This window comes from Acartia tonsa, chromosome 2 (genome assembly GCF_053477335.1).
Source record: "Acartia tonsa isolate MP-2025a chromosome 2, ASM5347733v1, whole genome shotgun sequence".
Taxonomy (NCBI): Eukaryota; Metazoa; Arthropoda; class Copepoda; order Calanoida; family Acartiidae; genus Acartia; species Acartia tonsa.
The window spans coordinates 32,428,530-32,444,921 of record NC_137261.1 but is presented as its reverse complement, the minus strand read 5'-3'; the positions used below and the strand labels follow the sequence as shown (position 1 = coordinate 32,444,921).

The 16,392-nt window shown below is 30.9% G+C and overlaps 2 protein-coding genes across 3 annotated transcripts in view; both read left to right on the top strand.

Moving 5' to 3' along the window:
• Nucleotides 1-16,392, top strand: part of dock (SH2/SH3 adaptor protein dock) — a 592,107-nt gene that overhangs the window by 112,383 nt on the left and 463,332 nt on the right. The gene's annotated exons all lie outside the window — the stretch shown is intronic.
• Nucleotides 1-16,392, top strand: part of LOC145311020 (semaphorin-1A-like) — a 77,887-nt gene that overhangs the window by 37,789 nt on the left and 23,706 nt on the right. Inside the window, exons 7-13 of one of the 2 annotated variants that reach the window (XM_080150505.1) lie at nt 1,328-1,432; nt 1,644-1,732; nt 11,891-11,953; nt 12,487-12,565; nt 13,963-14,084; nt 14,427-14,507; nt 14,992-15,140. In XM_080150505.1, the coding sequence (XP_080006631.1) occupies nt 1,328-1,432; nt 1,644-1,732; nt 11,891-11,953; nt 12,487-12,565; nt 13,963-14,084; nt 14,427-14,507; nt 14,992-15,140 (688 nt within the window). Of the gene's footprint in view, nt 1-1,327; nt 1,433-1,643; nt 1,733-11,890; nt 11,954-12,486; nt 12,566-13,962; nt 14,085-14,426; nt 14,508-14,988; nt 15,141-16,392 lie in introns of both variants that reach the window. The other variant, XM_080150504.1, reaches the window with a different exon arrangement.

Genomic DNA, 16,392 nt, shown 5'->3' with positions numbered 1-16,392 from the left:
TTCGGTTCTGACACTATACAAGTGTTAATGTCCGTTTGTCCTAAAGTTTCATAGCTTCGCTTTTATGGATGTTGTCATCCTTGTTTTATTATTATCATTGTTGCATTATTCTAATTTATCATTACTGCCAACATTATATCACTTATATTTATTTTTGTTATAATTTCTATTTTTGCGAAGTTTTGCCATTTTTAAATCTTAAATTTAGTAGTTAATAGCTTTAAAAACATTAATTCTAGAAAAACATCTAAATGTTGAAAGTACTCTAAAATATATAAGTAGCATCATATTACAATTACTACTCCAGCAATTACGTACGTTTTTTTTCAAGTATCAATTAGAAATCAATTATTTTTAATTGACTAGTAAAGGTTAAGGACTTGAATTAGGAAAAAATAGTGCATTCTATTGTATAAATTTTCATCCTAGTCAAACATTGAAGTATTTTGTTTCATGAATCGATGTTGCACAGATTTTCATGTACTATAATAAAGTGAAACTCCTAGCTGGCTAAAATAACGATAACCCCTAACCACCCCTTATCAAATACATTCCCCTCCTAATAGATAAACGAACTGACCAACAAATGAGGTCCATATTGACGAAAAATTTTCCCCTGTCAATATATATCCACGTATTCTATGCCCATGAATTAATTATGTCGACTATATGACTAAAATAGATATATCATTTTAGGATATTCAATTCATATAGATGCTAACTTACTTGTTATTTACGTCAACATTAGGATCAACTGAGGGTTGTGCTTTTATTTGTATTGTTGTAATAGCAAAGTCCAAGAATTAAATATTTACTAAAATTAATATCTTTTTTATTTGAATAAGAATTCTCTGTCCCTTTTCAGCAATATGATTTAATATTTTTTTGCTTATTTGACCGACTATAAATCATTTGATTACTTGCTGAAATAAATTAAATTAAAACATTCATTTATTGAAAAATCATGTTTTAGAAATGTACATAGTAAGGGTAATTACCAAGCTATTTTTTTTGTAGGGGGTTAAAAATATTTTTTGTGTTTGAAATGAAAAAAAATAACTTGTTTTTTTTTTAAACTAGGGCTTTTAACAATGTCCCAAAGCGATAATTTATTTGTTTCTGGGGTACGAGGTATTTCAGAGTTTTAAAAAAGCTATTCATGGATGGGTAAAACCTAATAAATTTTGAAAAATTATGTTCCACTGTTAAAATTTTAAAACTGTAGGCATTTGCTTTGTAAATGGAGTTGTAGACACGGTGTAAGATTCATCTGGTTCTAATCTCCTCATTTTGAAAATTTAAATTTAATTTTGTCTTTATATCGTAGATGGTGAGCTATATACAGCAACTGTGTCTGACTTCTCTGGTTCGGATCCCCTCATTTTCAGAGACCCACAAAGAACTGAACAGTATGATTCAAAAATACTTAATGGTAAGTTTTTACTGGATATATTCTAATATTAGGTATATATTAGAGGTGGCTTTGTTTAAGATATTTTTATGTAATTTTTCATTGGTACGTATAGCCTAATACCTGCCTTGGGACAGTATCTAAACATCCCTGAATTCATTAGAACTATGGCCAAGTTGTTTACGGGATCTTTATAGGATAAACTCATTTTAAACCTGTATTTTTTGTTTAGATCCAGATTTTGTTCGGATACTGGAAGACGACAATTTTGTGTATTTTTTCTTCCGTGAACAAGCTGTAGAGTATATCAACTGTGGAAAGGTAGGAATTTTAAACTAAGTTAACTATGATACACTTATAACATTGTGCCAAATCATTCGAGGAATCACTCTTTTTGATAATAGTATGAATCTTGTAAAAATATTTTTTTTAGGAAACCAAAATTTGTATAAAAAAACCCGAAGGACATTATGGTACCATTGAAAGAGTTGCTACACTTTTAAAATCATATATTATGTTTACAGAAAACTTGGTTTGACACAGACGGGACAGTTCTAACATATCTAGACTTACCATCATTGTTGTTCAAAATCAATGACCCAAAAATAAAAAAAGCTGTTAAAAACACTGAAGTGTTCTATTTTTGAAAGCCCGTAATAACATAGAAAACTACAACATAGCCTAATTTAGATTGTTTAGATTATAATGTGCATAGTTTAACAAAAACAATCATGTTTCTAAGAAGCGCAACAAATTTTAATTACATAGAAAAATACAAATTTCAATGGAACTATTATTCGAGTTTTTAGAAGAAAAAAATCATTATAGGCTGTTTTTTTTCCTTAAAAAACCTGGTACAATTATCAAGATACCCTATTACTACGTAGGTCAATGTTTAGAGAGTAGTTATGCTACCAAAAAAGTTTGTATTCATTTGTTGAAACAAGTTTGGTAGTGCATTGTACATAATTTAATAATGTAAACTACCCGCGGATGAGGTATAGAAGCTAGTTTGGCATTTAAGTGAACTACAGTATACCTCGTATAATAATTTGAATCTCAAATCAAAGTCACACTATTGACTAAAGTACTTAATTTAGTAAAGTCATATAGCCTAGTCTAGGACTAGAATAAATAAATATTCTTTGACTATAAATTGTCAGACTGAGAAGCTTAATATATACATCTTGAGGTTATTCTAAGACGGCACCCGCAGATATGGCTTAGTGGTTTAACGTCCGCTTATCTGTCGGGGAGGTGTCGGGTTCGAGTCCCCAGACCGCATCAATACTAAAGATGTAAAATTAGTACCTACTGCTGCTCTTTCAGGCGTTAGAGATTTGGAGTAAGAGTAGGGGGGAAGCCTTAGCCCTAAATCAGGTATGCATGGGTGGTCCTTGGCATGGTGCACTAGTGATTGAAAAACGCTGTAAGGTCATAGGTTGATTGAAAAGTCCTTGTGGACTAGCATTGTGTAGTAGCTCACTGGTGTATTAGTGGCGTTTGTTAGTTCAACGACTAGGAGTCATGCTTGGATCCTAGGTTGCATTGAAAAGTCCCTAGGATTTGATGTGGCTTCAGTCATTGCTGATACAGCGTCATGTTCATGCTTGGGTTGCATTAATTGTCGCAATAATACCGTGACCGAAAAATCACGAAACCTTAACTCTCCACCCATAAGGTTGAAGTGTAAATTACCCACAAGTCCTAATTAAAGTGCCAAGGAAACTTATGGGAAGGATGCAACTCGAATCCGCGTCATACCAAAGACGTTAAAAATGGTACCTACCTGCTCTGTTCGGCACAGGACATCAAAGAGTTAGAGTAGGGGGAATGCCTTGGCCCCAAACAGGCGCAACTCATTACCATGCACAGTTAGGATCTCCAGACAAAGATCGTGCAATCAAAGGGTTGGTTGTCTGTAATGTACTGTACCACGGGTATGAGGTGAAGGACCAAGAGTCTGGCCTTGAGTTGACAAGTTGACTGTTCTGTCCAGGTGCAACTCACCCACACGACATTAACATTATTATTCTAAGACGGCAAGGGGAATAAAAATCCCCATTAAAAAGGCGCTTAATCTTATGTTATATGTATATTTAAGAAAATTGCCTTATAATATATGTATATCAAAGCCTTATAATATATGTGTATATACGCACAACTAAACAACGATCAATACAAACTCCACATTGTTATTATTAGTGAACAAGTTTTTTTTTCATGGTCCTAACTTTAGCCAACATATAGGCACAAAAAGGCTTTCAAAAGTAATGCGCTGGCAAAAAGGTTTGGATAGTTATAGTCTTGTATATAGGGATCTGTATTGGAAATGAGGTCAGAAATTTAAACAAGACAATAAGTAGCACAACAAAATCTTTCATTATTTTAGACTTTGTTGTATAGGCATTAATGTGTTTGGGATTTTTTCATCATTGATTGTTATGGTTGTAATGATGTTTGTTTCATCAAAGATACCTACTACATTCTAGTCAGAGTAGAAAAAATAAATTTTTGCTATTTTTTAGTCATTTACTTATAACTATATTTTGAACTAGCTGTGAAAAGTTTTTACCCATTGCAACTTTAAACAATAGATAATAGGCTTTTTTCACTTGTAATATAGAGGATTATTAAAATTAGATTACATAGTTTAAACAACCTTTTTTTTGTACTGTAGACAAGAATTTAATTCATATCTATTACATTATAGTTTAAGTATTTCAAAATCAAATAAAAGATTTATTAAGAAATATGAATAAGGCTTCAATGATAGTACAGAAATATCATGTTTCATTTGTGTTATGGTATCCGATATTAATTTTATATTTCTAAAAACAGAACTAAAATTAATAAAACTTTCGGATCTACTGCAGTTCACGGTAAAATATTGCTGGTAACGAATATTGCTAAAAATTTATGAATTTTAAAGGCTGCTAGCTGCCAAACGGCTGAACGTACAGATCATACCCGCACACTATTTTAAGCGGCATAGGGAGGCCTACAAATAATCTGGAATAGCCAAGATCTAATGATGCACAGGGAAGGCTTCACTGAAGAAAAACCGCGTAAAATAGGTCTTTTTCGCGCATTTCTCTGCACTGCAAGATAATTATGCATTATTGATTTATGGTTATTCCAGATTATTTGTAGGCCTTTTTATGCCGCTTAAAACTATGTGCGGGCATGATCTGTACGTTCAGCCGTTTGGCAGCTAGCAGCCTTTAAAATTCATAATTTTTTAGCAATATTCGTTACCAGCAATATTTTACCGTGAACTGCAGTAGATCCAAACTTTCAACACCTTTACCGTTTCTTCTTTAAATAAAGGATAGTTATAATTTTGATATTAACAAAAATATCCTTTTAATGGTACGCTACTTAACTCAATATCATACTTTTTTTAATATTGCATATGGAAAAAGCCTCTATTTCCTCCATTAAATATCATTCCTAGATACCCTTGTAACAGGGGTATGATTGTACATCTTCAAGGGTTACAATATTCTGTTATATTCCAGTTTAAAAAACTCCAGGAACCATTTTAAGTATGCATACCACCATTCCTTCTACTTTAAAATTCTGGTGTCTTATAGCTTCAACCTAAGTCTCAAAACTATAAAATGTTTCTATGAGGTCAAGAGATACAATTTGAAAAAAATAGGTGTTGTGATATTATTAAAATTAATTTGAATAAGTGGTTTATCATTCCTGAGGTCTTAATGTGCAGAAATACAAGAACACCAAACAAACCCGTTGGGCGGATAGAATTTCATAAAATGCATTTTTCCATTTTTATACTCTTTCCAATTTCTGGTGCCAGGATAGGTACATAGTTTCTAGAGAATATGTGTTCTGCTGATTTCTAAGACAAAAATGTGTTTTTAAAAGGAAAGAAGGAATACACAGCAATGATCCAATATTGTATTCAAATCAATTGAAATCAAGGTTCTTTCACTTAAGGTGACTATTGAGCACTGAAAACAAATTTTAGATAGATGAAAATAAGGGAAGGGGGTTATTTTTTCTCATATGTCTATTCCCTGTAAGGGGCCCCGACCCAGCGGAAAATTCCATGTACCCAATTTAACCTAACTAAAATAACTATTATTTCAAATAAAGGAGAGGAGGGGGGGGGGGGGAACTGTGTGGGAAACCGCTGAATTCGATGAATGTTCCTGTTTTTTCATTTATGAACAAAATTTATTTCAAATGCCTATATCTTTAGGTAGAAAATGGGTTAAGACGTCCAAACATAAAATATCCTTATGAAATGTGAATAAATATCCATAAGTATAATAATATGAAATGTTCATGGAAAAAATATCCCTCTGAAATGGTATAAAATGTCTATGCATAAAATATCCCATTTACACCTCTGTTGGTAATTTGCTTTGTGTTTAATGCGCACTTCAATATAGATAAAGGGATTGTGCATTGTGCAATTGTTATTTTTTTTGTTGAGTTTTCTTGTATCTTGGGGGTATCATATTATATTAAGTAGTAACTTAATTTTAGGGTAGCGTCTAATGGTTTAAGGATATTCTATTTTTACATTTAATTCTTGGTATGGTTTTAGTCTAATTCTCTGCCTCTGCCTTCGAATACGGAGCCACTGCATGTTAGTATGCTAGTAAATATTATATAAAAGATGTTAATAGAGGACCACCTAGACTTGCCTAATCCAATAATTAAAAGATTGCTTTATTTCCTAAGATTCATGCTACTCTGCTTGTAAAAACATTTAATATGCTTAATCTGTATGTTTCTACAGATATAAAGTGTTTTTTTTTGTAGAAAAATGTTGTTTAATACAAATTCATTCACTGTATAATATTTGTGCCTTTACATTAAAGGTTCAAAATCATGCAAAACGTTAAGAATAATTTTAAACACTTTTTTGAGCTATAATTGTTTTCATTCCCGCATTGTTTTGTCCTGTTATACGTTATTGTTCATGGCATTTTTGTATATTATGGCCGTTTTCGGTCTAGTTTATTCAAGAACCAGTTTGGAATATACATGTAAGCTTTTTATCCATTTATCCCTGAATTTAAAGGCTCTCAGATGCCTGCAGAGAATAATTGTGATTTCTATAGTTGTTTTCATACCTGAATATAAGAGTGAAATATCAGTATTAGTTTACCTGTAATTCTGCTGTGACAAAATTACAAAAAAAGGCTGTAAGAATAGCTTTATGTAAATGCTTATTTTATGTAAACACAATTTCTTTTATTGGTTTGGTTAGAATTCTACTTTTTTTATGGTAAATTATTTGTATTTGTAGAAAATAGGCTATATGGTGAGATTATCACAGGAAAATTTGCTAAGGAAATATGCTCATACTGTTATTTTATCAAAACTGTTAATGTATCTTTAGGTTTCTAGTAATAATTCTTGCACATATTATAGAAATTAATTCATATCATATTAATCAAATGTGACATGGTCAACATAAATCAATCAATACCATTTTAATTATAAATCTAAAGTGTATAATTTCTAAGAGATTTTTTTATGTACAATTAGGCTATGTTGTTCATGTTAGTAAAGTTAGGTTACAAAATGTATGGTAAAACAAGGATGACAACATCCATAAAAGCGAAGCACTGAAACGGTAGGACAAACGGACATTAACACTTGTATAGTATCTGAACTGAAAAATCGGAACATAAATGTATAAATGTCGAATCAAAATTGTAGGTAAATTTGTTGAAAAACTGCTTAAAAATAGGATAATGTTTATGGACATACTTACATTTTTGGACTTGATTATAGAGTTGCTTCGCTTATAATATTGTTCTTTGTTGTCCCAGGAATCAATATACCAAAAATCAGATCAAACGGATAATTAAAACACTTGAAAATTTGTTGTTAAAAAAGTAGAAAAATCAACATGTTTAAAATGGACGTACGGACATTCTTGTAATGATTATTGAGTTGCTACGCTTTCTAAATCATACCCAACTACTACAGGAATCATCATGCAAAGTTTGAAATCGATAGGACAATTCTAACATGCTTAAATTAACGAATAAAAGCTATCTATCTCGGACGGACGGACCGACCCTAATTATAGAAAAGCTTCGCTTTTAATAAATTGGTATGCAAACTATATAATTATAGAAACGGGGATAGGATATCTTTAACAGCCAATTTCAGCTTTAGATATAGTTTTATTGACATTTAAGATGCTTTTCCTCAAAATGATTATTGAGCTCTCAACCGCCGTACCCCTTCCCCCTTTATTTTTTAGTCTATTTAAATAAGAGAGGGAATTATAAAATGTAACACCTAACAGACAACTAACCCTATAATTAGAAGACCTTTTTCTTAAAGTCCTAAGTTTTGATTGTTTAGGGGTGGAGGAATTTCCCCTAATCATACAATCAATTGCATGTCCCTGACATAGCAGCAGTAGGTACCATTCATTTATAAATCTAATCGATTGTTTTTTTTCTTGCTACGTTACTTATGGAAATAATTGTCCTTGATACCCTTTAATGAATGAATAGATAAAGAGATTTATAGTTTTGGGGCTTTTCACGTTGTCAACCTTACTTGCGTCACCTTACGGATTTAATTTATTTACTTTCTTTTATCAAAGATAAATTTTCTAATAATACCATTCATAAAGTAGACAGAATATTTATCTTTAATCCCAATATGATATATGATATTTACATTTTATTCGGGGTGGCTTCTCCTTACAGATAGAGCGGGGGATAAAAGGGTGTTTATTCCACTCATACTTTGTAGTAACCCTTATTTAACCCCCTTAAAACTTTAAAGAATGCATCAGATTTTCTCGTATATGAAACCCTTCTTTTACCACTTCAATAAAAAGCTTGGACGTTCTTGCTTTCCCCTCGATACGGATTCTGATAAAAGAGAATGTGCTTTTTATTTTTTTTGTTTTGTTTGGTGGTGGGGGGAGGGTGGGATAGGTTTACTTGGTTTTAACCTACTGCACTGCGAAATAACCTTTAACCTGCTTAGGAATCTTCCACTTTTGCAAGCCGTTTGAAAGATTTTACTGGAAGCACAAACAACAACACATACAAAATAAAAACACAAATAAACACATTTTATTACGAGTATAAATTATAATGTATCCGAAGCAATTCTTTGAAACTTTTCTGCCAGTCGAAAGTTCGAAACTAAGCTTTCAAAAAGTGGTTTAGAAAGATTTTAAATGAAAAAAAATATTCCCCCTTCGGATATTGTCTTACTTCACCTGCCTTCTTTTTGTTGACAGGGGGTAAGAGTTGTATACGTACCTGGTAGTGATTAATGTACTAACATGAAACATACATTATTGACTCAATATCCATTGCATGACCTGCATTGCTCAGACATTAGATTTTTAACTATAGAGCAATGTTGCTATAAATACCTAGTGGCACCTTCATTGTCCTGAAACTTTCTACCTGTCTTGTTAAATGTTAATAAGGAGTTGAATTATAGAGTGGTAGTATTGTTTTTATAATGCATATATAATGCATATATTCACCCTTATCACGACTTGTGCCTTAAAATAAATATTACATATGTCGATTAAAGACCCTATTAATGCCATTGTATGACCATTTTTCTTTTAATATTATTATACTGTAATATAATTGGTATTTATATTTTTCTCTTAACAAAGTACTGTGATCATAAATGATATTATCAACTGTTATACTTATAATTTTTTTAAATGGATCTTTAATTAATTTAATTTTCCGTTTTTGGTAAAAAACCCAGAATGTTTTAGAAAACCAAAGGATTTTTAGCCTATATAAAAGCAGTAAGATTCATACCTCAAAGAGAAATTTTAGAATTTTTATAACTAAGATACAAAATATTACAAATAGAAGATTTACCAGTATAGTCATTATTAGTTGTTGAGCTTCCCTGTAAATATAACTATTAGCTATGTAAACTTATTTATTTACACATTGCTAACGGCTGCGCCCTAGCATGTAGGAAGGCAAGAGAACAAGAGAAACCACCCCGGACATATGAGAAGAAAAGTGAACTCTAATTCCCAACTTTAAATAAAATGCTAGATTAATAGGTGTTTCATGACTGCTAAAACAAATAAATAATCAACAATGATTCCTCATAAATATAACCAGAAAATAAACAGTTTTTAAAAGGAAACCTTTTTACATTTAGAGCTTGTCCGTGTGTAAAGTTCTTAATGGATAGGTAGATTTGGTAATTGGGCATGTTACAATTTACCTCAGCTTATATTATATATTAGTATAAAAGCTCTAAAATCAATTGCTTTAGCCCGTACATACTCTTCTACCTACCAAAACTTCTACTTTCCCATCAAAAAACTATTAAGATATAATGGTTCTATCACATTCATTTTTAAGATAGTAACTTCAAGACAATTATTTGGCAGTTTATTAAAATTTTTTCCGTTCAAAATTGTTTCAATCAATAGTGAAAGCACTGCAACTCTACATTTGTTAATGTAGTTGTATTCATTTGTAAAGCTTTACTTACATCAATTTTGTTATTCTTGTTTTAATAGGCATGTTAATTTATGTTCACTCCTACAGCTAAAAAATAATTGTTTGCTATTAATAACAAAAAGGCAAGTTTAGGAAAAAATTATATTATGACTGGATTTTTTTTCATTTATAAAATAAATAGGTATGGTTTTAAGAAATAATTATTGCTTAAGTTTACTGTAGTACGATGTCAAGATTATTGTGTTTCGTTCAAGGCAAACAAAACCGTTTTTTTTTCCACGAGTAAATGGACGCTATGTTTGTTGGTTTAATATAAACCTATTTTAAAAAAAAGATTGCAATATTATAAAACTGTTTTAAATCTAATAGTAATTATTTTTATTATAAACTACGTTTTTATGCAGATTTTTTTTTGTTTAAAGGCAAAGCAATTAATTTCTAAAACATTATTATGAAGCAGGTTAATTTTCCTTCATAAAGTCAAATAAAATAAATAATATGTTTCGTGTAAGAAAAGTCAAATTTCCCCCAATACAAATATGGTATACCAACATTTCCGCCCCAAACATACAAATATAAAATTCAAACAGCCGCCAAATTCGGAAGATCATATTAAATCATATTGTCTAATAATGTTTTAGCTTCAATAAACTTTTTACTCAATAAAATATAATTTTTATGCGGAAGATATATCACATCATACTTTTGCTAGGGTTTGTTTATTCGCTCATTTTTTGACACTAATTGCCCTTTAATTAGGATTTTTATAATTAACAAATTTTGTAGACGTGCGTTTTTTGTTGTGTAGAATTCTACAATCCAATGATATATTATTTTTAAACGGTTAGCTCTTTTTGTTAATTTAATTTATCTAAAATTGTCCAATTGATTTCAAATTTTGCATGTAACAGTTTGGTACGATTTAGAAAGCGTAGCAACACTATGAACATCAACAGAAAGTACGTACGTCCATATTATATATTCAACCTACTTATCTGATTTTTGATAAATTTTATTTGAGTTTTAGGACAAAAAGGTACAATGTTATAGACAAAGCATATTTAGAAACGAGAAAGGCGCTGTTTAAATTACAATTATAACAATAAGTAAATTAATATTTTTTGCGATAAATTGATGTTAATTGCTACGAATTTGATAACAATAATCTAATGTCGATATAAAAGTTTATTATCCTGAAGTAATTGCTGCGTAGTTGAAATCCCAAGGGAGACCTTATCGTACACAAATCCAACAATTTAAACTCATTTATTGGTCCATTAGATATACTTACTTTTGCCACTTTTATATTCAAGCAGTGTTTCGGAGCCGGGAGCAGCAACATTTTTGGTGGAGCCGGAGCCGTATTTTTCGTTTAAAACGGCTCCGGCTCCAGATTATCTAAAAATGATTTTTTAAAGTAATACCTATTATAATTTGGCAACGGTCTATTTCCATATAATAAACTGACAAACTATTGTTACTTAACAAATAGACACACATCCTTCTACTTTTATATAGCTTTAATCAAATAAAAGCAAAATATCTTATATTATTTATTTTATTTTATCAAATTCAATAATGAACAAAAATTTATATATTAGTTTTAAGGTAGGAGCCGGAGCCGGAGCCGCATCAAAATTAAACGGCTCCGACACACTGTATTTAAGAGTTGCATCGCCACTAGAGGACACTGGTGGCACCTAAAAGGAATATGGGTCAAAAAAATATCAAAATTTTAGCTTTCATTGTAAAGTATTTTGTGTTTGCAATACCTGAGGAATGAGGAATAATTTCTCTTCAGAGGGTTGAGAGACTTGAGGATATATACACTTTCCTGGGATCTATATATGTAGCTTCACTAATAAAGAGATTTCGATATGTAAAGGGTCTTCTGGTAAAGACAGAAAAAGTTTTAATCACTTTTGTATGAGGATTACACAGATATATAAAATACATATTTAGAATTGTAAGTATTTCTGTTAATTTTAATGAATTTTGTTAATTTCAGAGTGTATTCAGTCGAGTAGGACGTGTTTGTAAGGAAGATAGAGGTGGTCCTAATAAATTTAAGGTAAACATTACCATGTTTTTTTTCAGTTTGATCAATATTGTGGTAAAATATCAATAATTTAAAAGTAGCAGGATTTGTGTCTGTCTTGTATGCACCGAAGGATCTTGCTTACCGCTGAACCGATATGGTTCTTCTTTACATTGTAGATCCTTTTAGGCCATGGTAAAGTTTATAGCTATTTTATATACCTAGAATAAATACCCCCCCCCCAAAAAAAAAAATGCTTGTTTTTACTAGCTTAAGAAAAAGAAACCGTACAGTGTTAGAGGGCTGAGAATAATAAGGGGGGGGGGGGGGGAGTTTTGACACATTTACGTAAACCTGGTACCTAGGCTTTATCTTTGGACTGAGAGGATAGGTTATAGGTTTACGCAAATGTGTCAAAACTCCCCCCCCCCCCTTGTTCAAGTAAAATTAGGAAGATTAAGAAATCAAAGAATATATTTGTAGACTATAAACAGACTAATTAGTAAACTGACTCACATATCATAGAAAAATTTCTGAATATTCTAATTCTATTAAAATATTTTCAGCAACGCTGGACAACCTATCTGAAATCTCGTCTGAACTGTTCTATCCCAGGGGACTATCCGTTCTACTTTGATCATCTACGTAAGTATTGTCTTTCTGTTATCCTATTTCAGATTATATAAAGTAGTAATGCTTTCTTTATCTGTCTGTTGAGATCTTGCTAATCACTGAACCGATTGAGTTCTTTATTTGAGAGAGAGGCTTCCCAAAGAATTATAAGTTTAAATTTTTGTATGGTTTAAGTCTATTTTTAATCAATGTTTATAATAATAGGGAGAGGTTAAATCAGGCTTTTTATTTAATCCTCAAGTTGGAAGTTTTGTTAGTCTTTGTGTATGTGTGTGTGTGAGTGTGTGTGAAAAAGTGTAAGTGTGTGACGATTTGGCTATAGTTCTATGCATTTACGTCAACGGCAAAGTAAAGATTTTGATGCCCAACATTAACTTTACGTATTTGAACATCATTTTAAATGACTTTTGATACTAACAAAAATGAGTGAGTGTTCGCCCAAACAATGAAATTATAGGGATAGCGGGCGGAAGGTGTCATGTGTGACGTCATAAAAATACGTCTAGAGGGGAAGGATTAAAGGAGAAGGCGGAAAAGAAAACTCCTAAAAAAGAGATGGATGATTTTTATGAAGTAACACATGACACTTTCCGCTGTCCCTATGTAGAGAAAATTTTAGTATTCTCCTGTCATTAAAGTCGAATTATAAAAAGTACAAAAATGTGTATCAATGTTGGTTATAGCTGAAATGTTTCAATACCTTCTTTTTCCAATATTTTGTGAATTCATTCTTTCACAGATTTACTTTTACTTTAACATCAGGATACTGGCGGAGTAAAAAACCTAAATTTTTTTTTTGAAGCGACGATAATGTACCCAGTCTATTCTTCTGTCTGTATTTGCCTTCTGTCTTTTTTGATTATATACCTTTCGTTTCAATAACCTTCCGTTTATACAAATCATAATTTTAGTGATAATTGTTATTTATTTATCGCTTCGTTTAATAGACAGCTTTCCGCGGATATTAAAATTAAAAATTATAAGATTAAAACTTGTTAGCCCCGAGATGCCGAAACAAAACTGATATTAATTTTATAATTTTATAAAAGTATTTGTGGTAAATTGTCTGTAATATGATGCTATATAATACATAATTTTTCAGTATGGCCTAGAACCGGTCTTTATCATAACGTGTCTATATTTGTACTTTAACATTTTACATTTGCTTGTGCGAAAAAACAATTTATTATCCTATGTTTATTTTTAGAATATACATTGACATTCATTTTTGTACACTTTTTGATATGTTTCTTTGTACTAATTTGAAAGGCTTTTTATGATTTTTTTTATTAAAAACTAAACTCTTGAGGATGGATAAAATAATAGGTGTTTTTTTATTTAGGCGCATTTATACCTAGCGCGTCTAATTTTATTTTTTCCTTATTCATCATAATTTTGTTTGTTTTTAGAATCTGTGAGTGATTTGATAACTGGTGATTATATGGGAGCAAAGACGACCTTAGTTTACGCCGTTTTCACAACACCGGATAATTCTATCGGAGGAAATGCAATTTGCGCATTTAAGCTTGAGGTAAAGAAACAGATTTATTCTTATTTTTTGTTTTTGACGTATCTTAAAATATGATACCAGCTCAAAACTAAAACAAAGATTTTTAAAAGAATATCGTTATGAGAAGCACACATTTTAAATATAAAACATCAGTATTAAAGAAAATTAGTTACATACAGTAATCTCTAAGTTGTTTATCCGAATATTCTTTTTTTTATCAAACGCTATTCTAAGTTCAAAGTGTCTTTAATGATTAAATATTTACTTAAAAAGAATAAAGAGGACAATAGTAAGCAACCTACACTAAAGTAGGATTATTCATTTATAAGCATAAAAAGTTGATAAAAAATTATTTTGTCTTAGGATATTCTTGGAACATTCGAGGGTCAGTTCAAGGAGCAAGAAACCGCCAACTCAAATTGGCTCCCTGTCCGTGATATAAAGGTATCTTTCTACTTTTTAAAATTCACGGTTCTGAGATATTAGATATACAAAAATAATGAATTTAAACATTAAGTGTAATTCCATAATTTGTTAAAATTATTTTTTTTTAGTTAATAAGGTTATTATTGTAATGTTATGAATCGACATATATAGCCTCTTAAACAGTTGTATCCCATTTATTCTAACGTCCTACAGATAAAAAACCTTTACTGAAAAATATTTCATCAATGAGTACCATTTCTTAATATTTTGCCAAGGCACCAGCTATTTTTGGTGTAATTGCTAGGCGTTTCATTTTAACTTTAAAGTGGTCCATACAATACAAATGACCAATAACAGGCCAAAACCTAGACTAAATTACCAATGGTAGGCTCGTTTACATTTTAATTGGCCAATGGAAGGCAAGTATATTTTAATGCCACTATAAAAAACTTCTTTTAACTTTCTTAGTTATGATACTCACAGAATTCTTTTTTTACTGAAGGTGCCAGAGCCTCGGCCAGGGCAGTGTGCGGTCAACTCAGAGGCCTTGCCAGAGAACAGTGTCCGGTTCATACAGGACCACAGCATCATGGACGAGGCGGTTCCCGCGTTTTTTGGCGGAAAACCGGTTTTTGTTCGGTCTACAATAGAGTAAGTTTTTATTTTATTTTTGTTAGAAGCTCTGTTACTTTGATTTTGTAACCAAATGTAAATCTTAAAATGTATATGCTACTAAAATGCTTAAAGAATTTAAAAATAATGTGTAACTGAGTTTTTAGACTATGGTTTCATTTGAAACTTCCAACTTTATATCTGCATACTTTCAGTTAAATAACAACCACAAGTAATTCAAACTAGGTAAATGGGAGATGAAGTGTTATTATACCATGAAACAGCATCTTGTAATAAACTTGCCAGACTCAAGAGGTAGATAGACAATGGGGAACTATACTCTTAATTAAATAGTAAATTACAAACAGGCATAATTACCAGTTTTTAGGGATATTGTAAACGATAATAATTTTATATTGAGTTGTCATAAACTTTTCAGTAGTTTTAATATGACATTGATAAAGGTGTATTTGTAGACTTATTATTCACCTAGTTTTACCCATAATGTTTTTTACTTTGCCTATAATTGTTTTTAAATGTAATTTACTTCTCCAATACCTATAATCCGTGGTACTGACAGTTACCGTCACTTTACTACTTGAAATTAATTAGAATAACATAGTTTACCAGTGCTTTCAAATGGGGGATATGTTTTTTGAAAGTATCAAAAGTAAAACACTAAAGTTAACCCCTTGAAAGTGCTGCTATTTTAACTACCATTTTAATAAAATCGACAGCCAACTTAAACCATTACTATGTATTACATGTAACCGTACTGGTTGTAGGTCAACAGCGATTCATATTCTTTAGCTACAAATAATTTTTATTTAGTTTAACATGTACCCATTTTTTAAGTATAAGTAATCTAGATGTACAAACTTTAAGAAGCATACTTAGTCTCAATGTATATAAGTTGTAATGAACAACTTTATAAGAGTAGGATCTATATGTAAGGTTGGTAGTATTATATTTAAACAATTTTGTAATTTGTCCGTCAAGATCTAAAAAACTGCAGAATCAAAGCAAAAAATGATAAATGTTGTAGTTAAGCAAATATCTATATATTTATGTTGCCAAGCCCTTCAAATTTGTTGCTTGTATTGCTTAGATTCGGATAAAGACCATAAAAGAAACATTAATTCTTTAGAGGCGATTATTTCTATTCATTACAAGCTTGCATAGGAATTCATATAACAATTAGGTATAATCTGAAAAGCATAACTTAAACATAAACAATTTTCAAACACGCTTCACCTAAATGTGTTCCAGTTTTTTTATGTGAAATTATTGT